This window comes from Eucalyptus grandis, chromosome 5, assembly GCF_016545825.1.
Source record: "Eucalyptus grandis isolate ANBG69807.140 chromosome 5, ASM1654582v1, whole genome shotgun sequence".
Taxonomy (NCBI): Eukaryota; Viridiplantae; Streptophyta; class Magnoliopsida; order Myrtales; family Myrtaceae; genus Eucalyptus; species Eucalyptus grandis.
In genome coordinates, this window is record NC_052616.1 from 56,977,627 (window position 1) to 56,998,787 (window position 21,161).

The 21,161-nt window shown below is 40.7% G+C and overlaps 1 protein-coding gene and 2 pseudogenes across 1 annotated transcript; 2 read left to right on the forward strand and 1 right to left on the reverse strand.

Moving 5' to 3' along the window:
- LOC108953866 overlaps nucleotides 1-21,161 on the reverse strand; it is a 101,446-nt pseudogene that overhangs the window by 50,192 nt on the left and 30,093 nt on the right.
- Nucleotides 6,972-7,770, forward strand: LOC104451129 (ubiquitin-like protein-NEDD8-like protein RUB3). The gene is given in 2 exon segments (XM_010065865.2): nucleotides 6,972-7,073; nucleotides 7,075-7,770. Coding segments are annotated over 2 exon segments (798 nt in total).
- Nucleotides 15,078-16,310, forward strand: LOC104447850 (annotated as a pseudogene).

The window sequence follows — 21,161 nt, forward strand, 5'->3', positions numbered from 1 at the left end:
CAATTCAACCATCAATTAGTCGACTCATTCGACTCCGTACTATCAATGCCATCTATAAATGGTCGAGCTCACCGAAGCTAACAGGTATATCCATATCTCATTTTTCACCAAAGTTGATGTCTATATTGCTCACCGAAGCTGCTATATCAATTATTGCTTACCAAAGCTGCTAAATAATATTTGCTCACCGAAGCTACTAAAGTATTATTGCTCACTGAAGCTACTAGATAACTATAATGCTCATCGAAGCTAATATTTATAGTGCTCACCGAAGCTGCTATAATTTTGCTCACCGAAACTAAACCACAATAAATTACTCCTAGCCAAGGATCTTGTGCTTTGCACATCAATTCCTCAATTAAATACCCAACTTGGCCTAATTTCATCATGTTATAATGTACTCAATAAAAATAATCATGTGTAGGTACATGGTCGACCTGAACCAAAAATATAATATCTTTATTTTAGAAAATCCCACTATTTATACAATGTCTGAAAACATTTTTGGCGTTGTAAACCGACGCCTTGGTAATTTCTAATTAATTACTGAAATTATTCAATTTTAGGATAATTATCCAAAATTACAACTTAAATTCAAATTGCACAATATAGCATTCAATTAAATAAATCAAACACACCATTGCAATCAGCACGAAATTCTGGTCACCGGCTATCTCGATCTAATATCGGAAAATAATTAATTAATTAATTATTAAAATTAATTAATTAATTACCAATAATTGCCAAAAATACAAACCCAAGTCGAAAATGCTAAATTAAATACCAAAATGGGCCCAGAAAAATTCGAACCAATTTAGATAATTAATACAACCTATCTAATCTCTAATTAATCTAATCTAACAACCTAACTTGCAAAATTGGATAATTAAATTACTTAATCTAATCTAACAACCTAACTTGCAAAATTGGATAATTAAATTACTAATCTAATCAAACTAACCACGTAAACCTTAATTAACTTAAACTAATTATCATCTAAGCATAATTAACTCCCTAAGCATAGTTTAGTCAGTAAACTCACCGGATTTGCGAGCCGGTGAGTCAACGGCGACGACAGCAGGCGATAAACTCCGAAACGGTGACGCCACACGGAGACCGGGTCGGGCCAAAAGGGCCACAAAGCTGACTGGAAAATTGCGGCCGTTGGGCTCGGCTTCGATGGGGTGAATTGCACGAAGATGGAAGCAAGTTGGCGTCAAGCTGGTTGGACAGAGAAGAAAATGGTGGAGTGGGCTGGGCTGCTTCGGACGATCCTGCTGTTGAACGTCGCGGATGAAGGGACGCGTGGGCTAAGGGCGTGAGGCGGTGAGCCAGCGAGAGAGTCAACGTTTGGGCTTCGATTGAGAGAAGTGGACTTGGAGGAGGGAGACAAACGTTGGTGGAGGGTGTGGGCTTCGAAGACACGCACGAAGGAAAGCAGAAGATGGTGGGGCGGTGGTTTTGTTTGAGGGATAGAGGAAAACGAAAGAAATGAAGCTGCAAAGAAAGAAGACCGAAGCTGAGGACTTCGGTGGAGGAGGAAGATTGCGCGAAGAAGATGGGGGAGGGATCATGCATGAGAAGATTGGGAAAAAGGAGGGGCAATAAGTCAACAATTTAATCCATTCCATTGAATGCTTTAGTCCCACGAGTCTTCAATGTAATCCTCTTTGTCCCTTCGATCACTTTCAAGCATATTAACCAACAATTAAACCAATTTGAAGCCAACTTTGCAGCCCCATATTAGCATCCGAATTTCATCAACTTTAGGCTTTAATTACTTTATCAAACTCCTCAATTTGATGTCCAAATTTATAGAAGAAAAAGCCCACACAAATTCTACAAGTCCCCTTCACCAAATAGCTCTGCTTGGAAGTCAAAAATTCCTTCAATTCGGCCATCCGAATATCCGTTCTTTTCCAAATTGTCCATATCGATTTTCCGTAAAAATCCCGAACTCGCCGAAAAATCTTCGGAGGATGAGTTGACGTTCCTAAAATAAATCGTAACATGACAGAACTTTCAATTTCTAAAATTGAGTTCAAATTCGCAGTTAATTTCAATCTGACGCGATTTTAGCGTGACCTAACCTACTGAGTAGCTTTTAGGAATTTTTAGTGCAATTGACCCGTGGTCGATTGTTTCTGAGCCACAATGTGCATCTTTGACTCATTGGCAACTCTCGGTTGTCGTGAAAATCTCGAGATTTCGATTACGGGCACAAGGTACTAAAACGACAGAAAAATCAGTCTGGTGTCGATTGATGAGAATTTTGCAATCTAGTGGAATCACCCACACTTTGATCACCTATCTCAATCGAATCGACCTATCTCTGGTCTTTGATAGATTGTCAACTGTGACGTAATGGCCCTTGCAGATTAGCACGGTCGAGTGGTCGATTTTTTATCGAATTCTCAAGTCTATTGCATTAAAATCCCTTAATGACTTTCCCAGATAGTCTAGTTATCTCATGAGTGATAAGCTTAGAGAATAGCACTATAGGCGCGTCAATAAAGGGCCTGATTCATTCAATTGAAAACAAAACTGAATTTTCAGGGTGTCACAACTCTTCCCCTCTTATAAAAATTTCCTCCTCGAAATTTAAACCATTACAATATTTAAGCAAAAAGGTGGGAGTACAGTCATCTCATCGACTCTTCACTTTCCCGGGTTGCTCCTTTAGTGCAAATGGTGTTGCTAGACCACTTTGACCAACGAAATGGTCTTGCTACGCAGAACCTGTTCTTTCTAATCCATAATTTGAATCGGGCTTTCCACGTACGATACTCTGTCGTCCACGTCTAAATCCTCAAAATTCAGCACATGGGTCGGGTCGGGCTCATACTTCCTCAACATTGACACGTGAAAGACGTCATGCACTTGTACCAATCTCGGCGGTAATGCAAGATGATATGCTAGGATCCCGATTCTTTCAAGAATCTCAAATGGACCTACGTACCTCGAACTCAGTTTCCCTTTCGTGCCAAAGTGCGAAGTACCCCTCATTGATGACACTTTCATAAAAATGTGATCACCAACTTGGAATTCCAAAGGCCTTCGACGCTTATTTGCGTAGCTTTTTTGACGGCTCGAGCGGTCTTCAATCTATCTCGATGACGACAAGCGCATCCCCGACCGCTGGACTAACTCTAGGCTTGTGATCTTCCTTTCCCCGACTTCATCCTAACACACTGGCATTCTGCACGCTCTACCATACAACGATTCGAAAAGAGCCATATGAATGCTCTGCTGGTAGCTGTTGTTGTAGGCAAACTCAACAAGATAAAGTTGTTCCTCCCAGCTTCCCTTGAAATCCAAAACGCAAGCTCGCAGCATGTCTTCGAAGGTTTGAATCATCCTCTCAGATTGGCCATCCATTTGAGGATGATATGTCGTACTGTACTGCAGCTTCATTCCTAAAGCACTCTGCAAGCTTTTCCAAAATGCAGCTATAAACCTCAGGTCTCAGTCTGATGTAATCGTTACCGGCACTCCATACAGATGAACAATCTAACGCACATACAACTCTGCATGCCTGTCCAAATTAAGGTCCTTTCGTACTGCGATGAAATGAGCCAACTTTGTTAGTACGTCGACCACTACCCAAATGGAATTTTACCTCTCTGACTCCTTGGTAAGCCTGTCACAAAATCCATTGTGATATGTTCCCATTTCCACTCAGGAATCTCGAGAGGTTGCAGAGGTCCTCCCGGCTTATAGTACTGTGCCTTCACTTGCTAACACGTCAGACACTTAGCGACATGCTTGGCGATGTCCACCTTCATACCAGACCACCAACAGTGTTGACGTAGGTTCTGATACATTTTCATACTACCAGGATGAATGTCGTAACTGCTACGATGAGCTTCCAATTAAATCTCTTCTTTAAGCGTTGCATCGTCAAGTACACACAATCGTCCTCGAAACCTCAACGTACCATCCTCAAAAACCGAAAGTCAATTTGGTAACGCCAAGTTGTTTTTCTATTCCACGAGAATAGAAAGTTAGCCCAAGAATAGATTTGGAGTAGAAACGAGAAATTTAAAATAAAAAAAAAAGTTGCTTCTTGTTCTCGAGAACAATATTTAGAAATAAGCTAATTTTCTTTTTTATTTTTCTTTTATTCCTCTCTCTTGCCGCGGCCACCTCCAACCGCTTTCGGAGCCACCGCCGACCGCCCGCCGCCACCACCCCCGCTGCTAGTCGCCGCCACTGTCGTCCACCACTCATCGCCGCCCATTGCCGTAGCCAATTGTTGGCTGGCCGCCGCTCACTCACCGCTCGTCGCCGCCACCCACTACACGACCGCCGGCCACCGATCGTCACCACCGAACGCCGCCACACAGCCCATCGGCCGCCACCTCCCGTGGCCGACGGTCAACGATCGTCGACGGCCAATAGGCTGTGTGCGGCGGCAATCGGTGGTGACAGTCACAACCGGCGATCGTGCAGCAGCGGCAGCGTGTGGCGGTGGCAAGCAGCACCGACGAGCGACAGCAACCGACGATCCATGCGTAAGAATAAAAAACGAATAAATATAAAAAAGAAAACTGTTGCGTTACCAAACGCATTTCTATTCTTTTTTTTATTCCAAGAGTAGAAATTTTGTGTAGTTACTAAATGCGTTCTTTTACTCAGAAATTATTCCCCATAATAGAAAAAAAAAAAAAAAAAAAAAAAAACTATTTCCCAGCCAAGAAGCGTTGTCATGCTCACCCTTAGGGGACAACTAAAAAGGTCACATGCTTTTTGCTATTTAACAATCTATCTCAGCCTCACTTCTCTTTTTCTATATTGTTTTTAATCCTTCTTTTCCCTTTCGGAATAATTTTTCAAATGAGAACAAGGCCATGTGCTAGTGAGACAAATAGTGAAAATCTTGTATTTTATGATGGCATTGTAATATTATATCTCATAAATGGAGAGGTTGAGATAATGTCACTTTTTTGCCTTTTTTGGCCCCATACCTCGAGCTTCTATTACACTTTCGGCTGTGAGGTTTCTTCAATCAAAACCTTTTTATTCCTTTATTCCTTTATTTATTTTAATTTTGGTTTCAATTTGCCTTTCATTGAGTGTTTGTAGGGGAAAAGTTTTTTGAAGCCAATCAAGTATTTCAAATTTGAGCTTGCACGCATAAGCTTGCGCAAATTTACTTGCCTCTTTTTACATTTCATCCTAAAGAAACCCTTAGTCCTCTATATAAAATGAGGCAAGAATGAACTGTCAAAATTGTAACCATGAATTGAGAACTACTGTCAGTGCTCTCCCCAGAGATATGTCCTTGAGCAAGTAAATCAAATTAAAGCAAGAGCTGAATCAAGTGATCCATTTCAAGGTGGGCTGATTTACCTAGAACCCATACAATAAGGGTCGGTTCTAATTTTTTGGAACAAGAAACTAAATTGGGACCCTTTGGAATCGACCTAAAACTAACCTAAAATTTGACAACTCACTTAAAAAAATTACCAGCCTCAATTATAATTATTACCGACTTTTTTGTAATTGAGTTATCACCTAATTTAAGCTACCAACTCTCATTTGAGCTAGTTGTTGATGTTTATTTTTTTTTGTTATATCAACTTTTCTTATCTCTAAGAAAAGTAAATTCTATTATCTATTACCACCTTTTATTCAAATTTATTATTACCAACACCTTAATTTACCAATTTTGCATGGAATTATCAACCTTTATTTTAGTACCTACTTTTTGTCCAATTAAGTTACCGATAAATATTAAGTTACGAACTTTCATTTAAGTTATTTTCAGATTTTTTTTACGGTACAAACTTTTCTTATCGTTGAACAACTTTTATTGCCCTTGCTTATCAACTTTTTAGAATCTTTTCTAAAAATTATAAATCTCAATAAGAGTACCTACTGACTCTTCTCTGGTCAAATTATCAATGAATTTTGCATTATCAATTCTTATTTGAGCTAATTACCAACATTCTAATTTTGCTCAATAGATGGATGATCTCGAACGATGAAATTCCTAAAGTTGCGTGAATTCAAAATATAGCTTTAATATAAGTAGGTAGTTGCTATCGTTTCAATTTATGAGATAATTTTGCATAAAAATTCATAATCTTTCAGTCAGTGTTGCAACAACGGAATCGGCCATTCAATTGCATGAACTCATAGGAAACTCTAAACGGATTAGTATGCAAAGTAGTATATGGGATATCAAAAAAGTAATGACGAAGTGAAAGGGATCAAATATTATCTCTCAGCTCTCTCTTGGCTAATTCTATCCATCGATCTCGTTGAGACTAGATTTTGATTGGGTCTTTCCACGCAAAAGAAGAAAAGTAAAAAAAAAAAAATCATCTGTCCCAGAATCCAACCAATTATGATTGTTTTAGCAATAAAAATGGATAAGATTTCATTACAATTGTGTATGTGATTGGACCCATCTGAAAATTCCATTAGCTAGATCTTTAACTTAGCTAGATATGACATTTCCCCGTTGAATCTTTGTCTCAAATAACTTTGTTATACATTTATTACTTGATATTGGTTTTTGATTCTACAAAACAGATTGTGTGATGGCATCGAATGTTAACTACTTGCAAAATAAAACATTTCCCCTAACCATTGTAATAAGAGCAATAAATTTAGTGACTCTTGATATGGATTGCATGCTCAAAGCGGCCTTGTGGCAAAAATCTAGGGCTTACGGGTTAAGTTATGGATTTAAACTCCAAGTTATGGTTTGGATTTATCCGAAACTATTGCGAGGGACTGAGTTCATCATCCTCACTTGACCATATGCAGCATAAATCTTGGACCCAAAATAGTAAATTTAGGTTTTAAGCTTTCGATCGCATGTTGTTGCCATTTAAGGTTCGAATCAAAGGATTGTATTTTGTTTGTCAGTTAGAAAATCTCGCAGGCTGTTATCCTCAAAACTAATTTTTAGCTTTACACTTAATTAGAAACCCTAATCACTATTTTTCGCTTCGTTTTCCATGGATGTCATCTTCGAGCCTCAAAGAGGAAGACCCTTCTCAATCGAAGTGGGTTACTTCGACACAGTTCAAGAGATCAAAGAAAAGATCCAGAAATACCAAAGGGATCCCCATGACGACACAAACTCTAATCTTCAACGGCCGAGTCCTTCAAGACGAGCGCAACGTCGAGCACTGCGAGATCCTACAAAACTCTCACGTCCAGCTCGTCGTGGTCGACGCCGCCTCGCCCCAAAACCTTCATAAGGCCGAAGAACCCTCACCATCTCCGAGCACAAAACTCCAGCTCAACGTGAAGAGTGCTTCCTTGAAAGCACACGTCCCCGTCGAGATCGACGCGAATGACACGGTAGTGCGGTTGAAGGAGAAGATCCATGAGATTGAGGGCGTGCCTGCGGGCCACTTGGCGCTCCAGGCGAATGGCACGGAGTTGCAAGACCACCAGTCGGTCAGGGAGTGCGAGCTCTTGGACAATTCCGAGGTCGAGGTCTCCGTGAAACAATGCTCCCCGACTACATCGGCGGCGCCCGGCTCCTCCAAGAAGTTGAAGGTGATGGTGTTGACAAAGTGCAGGACAAAGAGGATTGCGGTCGAGGTTAGCGCATCGGACAATGTTGGGGAGCTGAGGAAGGAGCTCCAGAAGCTGCAAAAGTCGGACCAGTTACATCTGCCACAAGAAGGCTATTTTTTCATATACAAGCAGAAATTGAGGGATGAAGGTGGGTCGTTTAGGTGGCACCATGTTGGCCAGGGTAACACCATTGAGATCTTCAATGGAAGCGTCACGGGCGGATCATAGCTTCATTTTTATTTGCCCCCTTCTTAACTTCTATTCTAGTTATGTTCTCCAATCTCTAGGATGTACACTTAAATTTTAGAAAATTCAAAACCTCAGCCACCATAAATCTCACCATCGTTGGGCAAGGCGAGCTTGCCCAACCACTGACAAGGCAAGCCCTCGCCCAATCCAATGAGGGCAAATGAGAGAGAGAGAGAGAGAGAGAGAGAGAGAGAGAGAGAGAGAGAGAGGAAAAATAAATGAAAAAAATTAACAAAAAATTTTGAAAAAAATAAAATATTATTAAAAAATCATTCGCTAGCAACGGTCGGTGTCCATATCAGCACCAACTGGCCAAATTTGGCCGAATAAACTAAATTAGCACAAATATAAAAGGTTTAGGACTGAATTAACAAAAAAAAAAAGGTTTATGACTTATTTGGAAAATTTATAATAGGTTTTAGACTTTCTTGATAATTTTCCCCTTTTTAACTAAAAATGCTTATTTTGTGTTCTCTCGTAGAGATTTTGTAATTTCCTTCACAATGTTTCAGCATTTGTTTGAAAAAAAAAACCATTATCATCAATCCATTATCAAATAAAGCCAACCATTTTTTGATTCATGCACTCCCATTCTTTAGCTTCCTTCTCTTTTAGCGCCATCACTATCGATGGGATCATACAAATCTTTATAATATAATGTGTCTTTCATTCAAGAGTCAAGACTTCTTAATAGAGTAATTCAAGACATTTAACTTAAATATGATGCCGTTGTTTCCTTAATTTAACACTAGCTCTATTTCACCACCCAAGTCGAATATTTGTCTATTTTGGCATGTGAACTGGTCTCTAATTTGGGCCAACAGAGCCATATACAATTCTAGCATTAAAAAGAAATAATAATTTTGACCAAAAAAAAAGAGCTAGTATTTTCTCAGCCAATATTAGTGAAGGCCAGTTCAACGAGCGTGGAGTTTTATAATTTTACCTTATCTTTTTTCCCCCCGAAAATACTGATCTTTATATATATAATAAAAATCTATCATAACCAAAACCAATATTATGCTCAGCACCACCTTCCAGCACATATGCACCTCGTTACATTTAAGAACGTATTTATGTTCTTGTTTGGTCCGGAGCGTTCATCATATGAAAACAAAGATCGGTCGTGGCTTCAAAGACCCGACTCAGAAGGAAGTTTGGTGTAGTTTTCCATGGCCAAAGGGTGGTCGGTTGCAGCAAATTCACCATTCCATGGGATAATCAAGTCAGTGAACAAAGGTAATGCTGGGCAAGACATTAAAGCAATCGAGCAAGAAGAGAAATGAAGAACCTTGTGAAGTTTAAGAAGCCCAGCAAAAAAGCTAATCGCTGCAACAGCCGAAGGAAGAAGAAAGCACCACCATCTCAACACAAGCATCCACGAAGAGAGACCAATGCACAGACGATAGATAGGAAAATAGACTATTTATTCCATTGAAACTAGGATTTATTCACAAGCCCCACACGATCAGGAACCCATCGGCCCTGATTTCACACAAACACTTTCAAAGAAATTCATTCATAACAACCCACGTTTATAAAGACACCGAGTTTCAAGCGGACACAACCACTTAGAATCCACCATGAAGACGGAGCATGAGGTGAAGGGTCGACTCCTTCTGGATGTTGTAGTCCACCAGGGTGCAGCCGCTGGTCTGGGGGAAGGCCTTCTTTGTCCTGGATCCTAGCCTTGACGTTGTTGATCGTGTCGGAGCTCTCAACCTCCAGAGTGATGGTTTTGCCGGTGAGGGTCTTGACAAAGATCTGCATGTCTCCCCTGAGCCTCAGCACGAGGTGGAGGGACGACTCCTTTTGGATGTTGTAGTCGGCGAGGGTGCGGCTGTCCTCCAGCTGCTTTCCAACGAAGATGAGATGCTACTGGTCTGGTGGGATCCCTTCCTTGTCCTGGATCTTGGGATTGACGTTGTCAATGCTGTCGGAGCTCTCCACCTCGAGGGTGATCGTCTGGCCGGTCAAGGTCTTGACGAAGATCTGCATGCCTTTACGGAGAGACGGAGGATGAGGTGGAGGGTCGACACCTTCTGTATGTTGTAGTCGGCTAGTGTACGGCCATCCTCGAGCTGCTTGCCGGGGAAGATGAGACGTTGCTAGTCTGGAGGGATGCCCTCCTTGTCCTGGATCTTGGCCTTCACGCTGTCGATGGTTTCGGAGCTCTCAACCTCGAGGGTAGTGGTCTTGCCAGTGAGGGTCTTGACGAAGATCTGCATGCCTCCGCAGAGCCTAAGCACAAGGTGGAGGGTGGACTCCTTTTGGATGTTATAATCGGCAAGGGTGCAGCCACCCTCGAGCTGCTTGCCGGCAAAGATCAGACGCTGCTGACCCAGCGGGATGCCTTCCTTGTCCTGGATCTTGGCCTTGACGTTGTCGATGGTTTTGGAGCTGCCCAATGAGGGTCTTGACGAAGATCTGCATCTGCAAAGCCAACAAAACACGAATTTGAGCCTTCCTTTCGACCGTGGGAACTAAGAAATCAAGAATATACCAAGAACAAGAAACGAGAACCAGATTCAAGATCAACAGATCAGGAAAAACCCATTCACAATGAACAATGAACGACAGAAAGATCAGAGATCGAGAAGCCTACCTTGAGAGAATTCGCTAGGGCTTGGAAAGAGAGAGAGAGAGATGAGACACATAATGCCAACTAAAGAGTTCTCGTATTGGACTGGTGCCGTGGTAAAAACGATCTTCTTTGGGAGAACCTTTGCCCTTGGAATACGAAGCGGAACATGTTGCGTAAGTGGATGTACACTAATAATAATGTCAATTTGATACTTCATTAGCCCTTTAGCAACCTGTCTGCAAATAAGGAACAGGATAAGATGAGTATTCATCATCGTCATGACATAGCCTCAAAAGACCATATAATTAAATCAATATAAACACCTCTCTAACATTATGCGTGCATTCGAAAGTCAAAACAAATGTTTTATCGTAAAACATAACTGCTTGATCACCAAGCATATCTGATTACCGTTCTTCTCTACTTTAAGATGGTTTGAACAGTTTTCCCTTGACATTCCAAGTCAAATAGGACTCCTTATTTGTGACAAGTGATTTGGAGATCCGCCTTTGTTTAGCATAATGCAGCCACAAATTCAAGTTTAACTTGCAGCAAATGATCCTATCAACTGACAGGACAGGCTCTAAAAGTAATTAGCCTTGTCATCATTAATTCTTAGAACTTGAAGAATTAGATATAAAGGATAGGGAAGAGCTCCACTATTGGCTGAAGCAACAAGTTCCAAGTCTTCGAAGAAAGATGGTCAAAATTTATTCATCAATCAAAGAGAATCCTCCAATTGTCCATCTCATGAGATTACCCAAATAAAATAGTGCTGGTTCAGATAATTCTATTCTACTCTTGCGGATAAATGCAGCAGTAAATTTCAATTTATAATGCATGTTGCATAAACAACTCAGACGAAATTGGAGAGGAGAATATATGGAAAAACTATGATGCCTTACTTCTAGGAAGCAAAAGAGTAAGGTGAGGAGAAATAATGACAAAACATATTTTGCTAAAAGAATTACATTTATATATCACAGTGTGCCTATACATGAATTCAACATGGTAAACATTTTTTTTTCTGTCTATATTACTCTAATTCTCAACTCTTTATCAAACTTTTATCATGCAAAACGTGGAAGTTGAACCATCCCTAAAACTAAATGTCCCTACCCCCAAGATGGTCAAAATAATTTATCAATCAAAGAGAATCCTCCAATTGTCCATCTCATGAAATTACCCAGATAAACTAGTGCTGGTTCAAATAAATCTATTCTACTCTTGCTGATAAATGCAGCTATAAAGTTTAATATGTAATGCATGTTGCACATATAACTCAGATGAAATTGGAGATTAGAATATATAAGAAAACTACGATCCCTTACTTCTAGGAAGCGAAAGAGTAAGACTAGGAGAATTAATGACATAACAAATTGTACTAAAAGAATACCATTTATATATCGCAGCGTGCCTATACATGAATCTAATGTGGTAAAGATTTTATTTTTTTGTGCTACTCCAATTCTCAATTTACTCTCAAACTTTTATCCTACTTCATTATAAAGTGTGACATTCGAATTCTCACCTAAAACTAAACGTCCCCACCCCAAAGATGGTCAACATTAATTGATCAATCAAAGAGAATACTTCAATTCTCCATCTCATGACAAATAAACTAGTGCTGGTTTGGATAAATCTATTCTACTCTTGCGGGGAAATGGAATAGCAAAGTTCAATTTATAATGCATCTTGCATAAACAACTCAGATGAAATTGGAGAGAAGAGGATATAGGAAACTACGATGCCTTACTTCTAGGAAGCAAAAGAGTAAGACTAGGAGAATTAATGACAAAATAAATTCTACTAAAAGAATGTCATTTTTGTATCACAGTGTGCCTATACATGAATTCAATGTGGTAAACATATTAACTACCATATTTGCAGAACATACGCCAACAAAAACTTGAGGTACTTCCGTAAAAGAAAAAGCTTGCAAGGCCATAGTTACTAGTTCTAATCCTAGTACATCTAGATTTGGGATTTTATTTGTAGATGCCTAGTAATAGTGAGACCAAAGGCTTAACAAGAGTAAGTGTGACTAAGCGAGATAAAGTTTTTTTTTTTTTTTTTTTTTTTTTAAGGGTTAGTTCTATTCTAGCTCTCATCTCACTCTTAGATTTTTGCTCTACCTCTTTGTAAAGCATAAAATTTGAACCAACACCTAAAACTAAACATTCTCACTCCCGACCCCTTTGAATGTGGGGAATCGAACTTCTCATTTGCCCTTCTCAAATGGAAAGGTTGAAGTTGCAGCAATTTAGAATCATGCAACCTTACTTTACATTTCCTTCAACAACTACTATACTCCAATCAAAATGAATCTCATGCATATGCTAAACTCCCACGATATATTAGCCATAAATATATATCAACACTTCCCAATAATAACTTAATCCAAATAAAACCAGGCAATCATTGCACGCAGAATTAAATTTAACATAATTCAGACACAAATTCTAACTTGCAACAAATGATCCTATCAACTGACGGGACGGGCTTAAAAAGTAATTGACGTTGTCATCATTAATTCTTAAAAACTTTCAGAACTAGTTATAAAGGATAGAGAAGAGCTCCACCATTGGCCAAAGCAACAAGTTGCAAGTCTTCGAAGAAAGATGTCAAAATATTATTGATCAATCAAAGAGAATCCTCCAATTGTCCATCTCATGAAATTACCCAAATAATGCTACTTTTGCAGATAAATGCAGCAATGAAGTTCAATTTATAATGTATCTTGCATAAACAACTCAAATGAGATTGGAGAGAAGAGGATATAGAAAACTACGATGCCTTACTTCTAGGAAGCAAAAGAGTAAGGCTAGGAGAATTAATGACAAAATAGATATCGCTAAAAGAATGCCATTTATATATCACAGTGTGCTTATACATGAATTTGATGTGGTAAACATATTAAATGCCATATTTGCAGAAAATACACCAACGGAAACATGAGAAACATGAGGTACTACGGTAAAAGCAAAAGTTTGCAAGGCCATAGTTAGTATTCCTAGTCCTAGCACATCTAGATTTGGGCTTTCATTGAGTATGAACAATATCTGCATATGCATAGTAATATTGGACCAAAGGCTCAGCAAGAGTAAGTGTTAGCACACACGAAAAAGACTAACCAAGATAAATTTTTATTTTTGTCTATTCTACTCTAACTCTCATCTCACTTTCAAACTTTCGCTCTATCTCTTTGTAGAACATGAGAGTCGAACTCGATACTTGAAACTTAACATCATCACCTCCCCCTTACCAAGAGGGAAGGTTGAAGTTGTAGCAAAGTTTGATTGATGAATAGTTCTCAGAGCACTTCCATGTTAGGTCATCTTCCGAAAGGGAAGTTTTTCACCAAGAAGTTCCAGCTTCTGGGCAACTGGTCAAATGGCCAAGGTGCATGGTCTGACGACAAATCAGGAACAAATACCCGCAATGAGAACTCTTTACTACACAACATATTTGATCAACTAATCTGCCATTTGCTACACACATCATTTTCCCTAATAATTAAGTTGGTCAGCAAGAATTTCTAAGCCAGTGAAAAATAGTGGATATTGAAGAGGGGAGGAAAACATAAAAACGTCTTTGGGCTTTTGACTTAAATCCCACACGCAGCTTTGGTTGTCACGAAAAGGATCTCCATTTCTTTCGTTTTCCATCGGACCTACAAAGTTCCTGCCGCCTTGTTAAGTATTAGCCAAAGTCTATAGTTGATTTTATACCTCATATCTGAAGACTCAACAATTTAGAATCACGTCAACCTCGCTTTATATTCCTTCAACAACTACCATACTCCAATCAAAATTAACCTTAAGCGTTCACTAAACTCCACTGATTTATTAGGCATTAATCTTTATCAATGCTTCCCGGTAATAACTTAATCTAAATAAAATCAGGCAATCGTTGTAAGCAGAATTAAATTAAACAGTAACAGGAATTAAAACTGGACATGGTGTAACCTTTTTCCTGTCATGGACTTCAGACGATATTAGCCAGATGAGTACATTAGCTCTACACCCGCTTGCTCAGGACATACAAGAAGTATTATTCATGATCCCTCGTTAACCAAACAAAATCTGAATACCGAAACTGAGTCCTGTAAGTGTCCACCGATAATTACTAGCGGACATCCATCCAGTTGCCCCTTTACCTTTCTTTTGTCTCTCCGTAGCACCAAGAGTTGCCGTATTGGACCAGTGCAAGCCACGTCATGATGGCCGCGTTTCGATTTTCCATTGGTGTCGGTTGACGGTGGCCCTACCTCAACTGCGAATCTTGAAAATATTAATAAAATTAAATTATTTATTTATTTATTTTTGCTGAAATTAATTGATCTTAGTCTTCCGTTACCTTTCTTTTTTCGCCCTCAATGCTGCGGGACAGCTCATGATCGCCCGTGTCGACACTTCATCGGGCTTTCTTTGCCCGATGATGCCGGTTGACGGTGGGCCCACCTCAACCGGGAATCCTGGAAATATCAATAAAGTTAAGTAATTATAATAAATTAATTACTTTTTTACCAAAAAAAGTAATTAATTAATTTATTCTTTTTACAGAAATGATTGACCTTAGTTGCCCTTACCTCTCTTTTTCGCTTTCGTGGCTCGAAGAGTCGATTGGACTGGTGCGAGTCACCTCATATCGCTACGTGTCGGTTTCCCATTGGCTTCCCCCAGCTATAAAAGGCTTCTGGTCTACAAAGTGTCTGATGAGTTCTTTCAAACGATTCTCTCTCAATGGAGGCTTCTCGACCTCTGATCTTTCTGTTCTTCACGATCTGGATATGGGTTTTTTCCGATCTGTTGATCTTGAATCTGGGTTCTCGTTTCTTGTTCTTCGCGTTTTCTTGATTTCTCGGTTCCGACGGTTAAAAGGAAGGCTCGAATTCATGTTTTGTTGGCTTTGCAGATGCAGATCTCCGTCGAGACTCTCACCGGGAAGCTCCGACACCATCAACAACGTCAAGGCCAAGATCCAGGACAAGCAAGGCATCCCGCCGGACCAGCAGCGCCTTATCTTCTCCGGCAAGCAGCTCCAGGACAGCAGCACCCTTGCCGATTACAACATCCAGGAGGAGTCCACCCTCCACCTTGTGCTCAGCCTCCGGGGAGGCATGCAGATCTTCCTTAAGCCTCACCGGCGAGACCGTTAACCTCGAGGTCGAGAGCTCCGACACCATCGACAATGTGAAGGCCAAGATCCAGGACAAGGAGGGCATCCCTCCGGACCAGCAACTACTCATCTTCGCCTGCAAGCAGCTCGAGGATGGCCGTACGCTAGCCGACTACAACATCCAGAAGGAGTCGACCCTCCACCTCGTCCTCCGTCTCTCCGCGGAGGCATGCAGATCTTCGTCAATACCTTGACCGGCAAGACCATCACCCTCGAGGTGGAGAGCTCCGACAGCATTGACAACGTCAAGGCCAAGATCCAGGACAAGGAAAGGATCCCACCAGACTAGCAGCATCTAATCTTCGCTGGAAAGCAACTCGAGGACGGCCGCACCCTCGCAGACTACAACATCCAAAAGGAGTCGACCCTTCACATCGTGCTGAGGCTCAGGGGAGGAATGCAGATCTTTGTCAAGACCCTCACCAGCAAGACCATCACTCTGGAGGTCGAGAGCTCAGACACGATCGACAACATCAAGGCTAAGATCCAGGACAAGGAAGGCATTTCCCCAGACCAGCGGCCAAACCCTGGCGGACTACAACATCCAGAAGGAGTCGACCCTTCCCCTCGTGCTCCGTCTTCGTGGTGGATTCTAAGTGGTTGTGTCTGCTTGAAAGTTGGTGTCTCTATGGACGAGGGTTGTTATAAATGAATTTCTCTGAAAATGTTTATGTGAAATCAGGACCGATGGGTTCCTGATCGTGTATGGCTTGTGAATAAATCCTAATTTCGAGACGGTGGTGCTTCTTCTTCCTTTGGCTGTTGCAGCGATTAGCTTTTTCCCTGGGCTTCTTAAAACTTCACAATGTTCTTCATTTCTCTTCTTGCTTGATCGCTTGAATGTCTTGCGAGGCATTACGTGTTGTTCATTGACTTGATCATCCCATGGAATGGTGAATTTGCTGCACCCGACGAACTTTTGGCGTGGAAAACACCGCACGATCTTTGTTTTTCATATCATAAAGGCTCCCTAGTAAACAAGAACAGACAAATATAAATATAGGGCGAGCTTTTTCACATCTAATTTGAATTATATGGGGAAAGTAATGAGAAGTGATGTGTGGAGTGATGTGTTGAGGTTGGTGCTTGCTTCTTTATTGACACCTAAATTTTAACGGCCCGTTTAGTCATTAAAAATTAGGGTTTAATTTTATAAAAAAAAAAAAGTATATTAATTAGATAGCATATAGATTTAGGTGCATTTTATTTTAGTTGGCATTTTTATTTATTGGATCGGTGACGGATGGGTCGGGTGGTGGTTTTGAATTTTTAATTAATAGGCCGGGCAAGGCCCATGAAAGGATAAAATTAACCCAAGCCCGTCGTTGTTGTTTAATTGATTATCTTGTGAAAAATTAAGATTTGATGCGATATTATGATGATTTTTGAAAATTAAGAAAATCGCATTGTAATCTTATTTTTATCATTAGATGATGAAATCGGGGTGAATATTCATGAGATAGGGATTTTTGTGTTCAAGAGGTTATAAGCAATATTCGTGAGATGGAAATATTAACAAAAAGATCACGTTTTGTTTCGTCTATAAAAGGATGCGTACGGAGTTCATGTAAAGGGAGGTTTCTCTTCGTCGGAAAAGTAAAAAAAGAGGTTTTGCTTCTGCGAAAAAGAATAGCAGAAAAAGGAAAAAAAGCAGAAAAATAAAAGAAAGAGAGATAGTACGAAGGAGTGCGGCTGCAGAGAGGAGAAGGGTAAAGGCAGAAGGAAAAGGGTGATTTGACCCCTGCTGTTCATCGTCTTCCCAACCTGCTGCCCACGTTGCTGCTCCAACGCACCCCGACGCCGGAGCTCCGACGAAGCCCGCCGCTTCTGACCTTGCCGAGCGCCACCTGTCACTGCACCACCGCCGCTCTTGACCTCGAACCGCGCCCCCGACGACCGCGCTCGCCCTCGCCGACGCCGCGCCGCTGCAACACCCCCGCTCCGCCCACGACGCCGCCCGTCGATCTCCGAGCTCCGCCGCGCCTCCGCACCGCCACTGGTTCGCTCGCCTCTGCCACGCCGCACCTCGCCCGCGCCTACGACGTCCGCAGCTCCGCCGCCGCGCCTCAGCCTGTGCCCCGTCGCCGTTGCTGCTCTGCTTGCTGACCCACGACGCCGGAACTGAACGCCAAGCCGCTACACACCCGTGGGACAACACCGCTGCAACCCACAACCCTGCAGCAGTTCGAGCCCTAGCGACACCAGTAGCCGCCAGCCCAGTCGTTCGCGGCGCCCGATCCCCCTGCAGTGGTTCGAGCCCTCACGACGTCTGCCGACCTGATGCACGCCCGAGCGACAACCCAACTGCGGCTTGCTCCTAAACGCCCGAGCGACAACCCAACTGCGGCTTGCTCCTAAACGCCGGACAACAACCCCCTGCCCGCTGGTCAGTATTGCTGCCGCCGGTCCGCCCGCCGCCCTCGTCGGAGCTCCGAACGGCAACCCATCTAGCCGCTGGCTGACTTTAGTTTAGAGGCCAAAACCCTAATTAGGTAGATTTCTTATTTTATTTTATTTTTGTTCATTTATTTATTTAGTATTTATTATTCATTGTGATGAGATGTTTGATATGAAACAGCATGTGAAATTTGTGTTTGATAGTCCGATTTTCGCGTCCGAAATCCGACTCGCAATCACAATCGCTTGAAAAATCGCCAATCCGATCTCCCGCCCGAGATTCGATTTGCGATTTATTTAAAAATTGGCCAACCCGATCTCATGCGCGAGATATGGTTCGCCGGTTTGTAGATATCGATCATATCTTATCTAATTTGTCGTCACGTTAATTGAATCAATTTTATTTTGTTAAATAAAAAAATCCAAAAAAATATTTGAGTTAGGATTAGGTTTGTTTTAGAATATTTCTTGTTATCTTGCATATTTAGAAGAGAGATTTTATTTCGAATTTCAAAAATCAAAAATCAAATCAATCAATTTAGGTTGCTAGTGTTTTTTTACTTAGGTTGCATGTTTAATAATTTGACAATTCCTAATTTCGAAATTAATAAAACAAAAACACAAAAAAAGGTCATCATGCATATGTAATGTAGAATTATGACATTCTTTATACGTCATTGCATATTAGAATAAATTGAATTAAGTTCATACAATGCACGTTTTGTTAGGGCCATTTAATTAGAAATTGCCAGTCATTAGATTAATTTAGATTGCATATTTAAATGTTGCATTTCTTTAATTTCGAATCTCATAGAAAATACAAAAAATTATTTTTTAGAATAAATCCATCTCATGCTTCAGGATAGACTACATGCTTATTTATGTCATATTGCTTAGGTCATATAGCTAAGTCATGTTGCCATGTCATATCATTTCATGTTAAATTAGTGGCATGCATTGCATAAAGCATGATTCTCATTAATTAAGTGAAAACAAAAAAAGAAATTGCGTGTTAATTAAAAATCATATTTAGGACTGTTGATGTGAATTTTGATCTAACAACGCAGATGCTTTCGTTGCTACGAGGTAAGTCCTGCAATTTATTTATTGCTTTACTTGGGTGTTAAATTGGTGGTTTGTGCACCCACATGATCCCTTCACATGTTAGGGAAGTAGATTCAAAATCAATTCAAACTGCCTGCAAAAACATTTTTGAAATTAAAAGAATGGTACCGAAAGGGCATTAGAGAAATCTAGTGTAACCAAGTCCCCGTACCCATAATCTCTGGTGCGTAGGAGTAAAATAATTCTCCCGTTATTTTACTTGGGTTTCTAATCGACCCACCAAAAATAGATTAGTGGCGACTCCTAATTAAAAATCAATTGCATGTTAAGAACTTGAACCTAAGTCGCGAATTGGTATGGGCTTGGGAAAGCCCGAGTTAAGTCTAGGCTTAACAATCCATTAGCCAAACCCTAGGTGGTTCACCCCTCCGAAAAAAATTGGTCGCGACATTCTTCCTTTGGCTAAGGCCACCGATTTGCTTTTTTAGCTGGGCTTTTTAATTTTTCCATTTCGGCGGGAAAGGCGCTCTTCACTTGCGAAATTTTCTTCGCTCCGCTGGAACTTTTTGACCCAAGACTTTTGCGTACTCAAAAGTCTATACTTCTAAATTTCAAAGACTTTATTAGCAAGCATGCTTGTTTTCTTCTTTTTCTTTTCTTTCTCTCTTCTTTCTTCTCCTCTAATCTGCGGCCGGTGGTCCTAGGCTGCCATGTAGGGGTAATCATGGTTCGAGTTGAGCCGGTTCAGCACCTAACCCAAGCACTAACCCGCATAGTATTTATCCACAAGTTTTGCGATTGAGGATTGGACCAACTCTATGGGTACAATCCAATTCCAGAGTCAATCGGGACCAACTGGTAATTTTTTTGTTTTATTTTTTATATTTCCTAAAAAGAAAAGCATATTATTTCAAGTTATATATCTATCGACAGAGCTGAACCGCAAGACCATGGTGAGCCGTGAGGCAAGCAAACAAAGGCAAACCACGAAAAGAGCAGCAAACGAACAAAAAGGGTTTCTAGTTAGGGCTTTGTTTCTTTATGATTTACTTAGTGACAAGTGAGGCTAGCGAAGAAAGGCGAACGGCAAGCGTTGAGCAACGCAAACATTGAGCGACAATAGGGGCGAGCATCAAGCGTTGAGGGGCCATTAGGGCAAGCGTCGAGCGACAAGCGACACAAGTTGCGCGAAAAGCAAGGCAAGGTTGAAGAGGATAAAGAAGAAAGAAGAGGACAAAAAAGAAAGGAAAACAAGAGTATGTTTGACGCCATTTAATACTGTTTAAGTTAGGGTTTGCTCTTTAAAATAGATATAAGAATATTATATATAATATATAATATATATAGAGTTAGGGTTAGTTCAGATTGAACTAACCTTAAACTCCAAGGACCAATGACCAATTCACACAGTGCTAATCCAAAGATCTTAGAATCGATGACCGACTCAATCCTCCTAGAACCGGACTAAGACCGGCAAGGTTAGGTCGATCCAACCTTGGACCGATGCTCACCCCTACTACCATGTGCCTCTTGTCTCTTCGCCATGATGATCTTGATGATCAAGTATTGCATTAGCTCCACCAAATCGTACATATCGATTCTCTCCATCTCGGACGTGAATCCCAACTACGATAATATTTACTTGTTTTTGCGAAAGTAGTCGTCAATCAAAGACTTTTCACCAAATGTTGGATTTTTGATTTGTTGAATGAATTGGGTTGTATGATGAAACAGTGGTTATGAGATGAATTTCTAATGCTAACAATCATATAATTGTTTAACGGAGAGATTAATTTTTACGATGTATAGGGCAAAAATTTTGTTTATTAAATCCACTCAATAAATATAATTTACGCACGAGCTTCCACAAATTTCGTTCCAAAGAAAGTCTCGATCCGCGCTGGGGTTTGAGTGGCGAATCTCGGAAAGATATTCCAATCATATTTGCCTTTGAGCAGGTGCGGTCGCTCGTTCATTTGCTCATTTTCTGCACAAAGGAGAGAGAAGAGGACGGATGGAATCCAATGCTCACTTTACGATTTTTCCGTTCTTTTTTTTAGGTCAGAATCATATAGCTTTCATTACAAATCAAAATTGAACACCAAGTTTCAATATCTAAACATAAAATTAGCCATAGAGAATG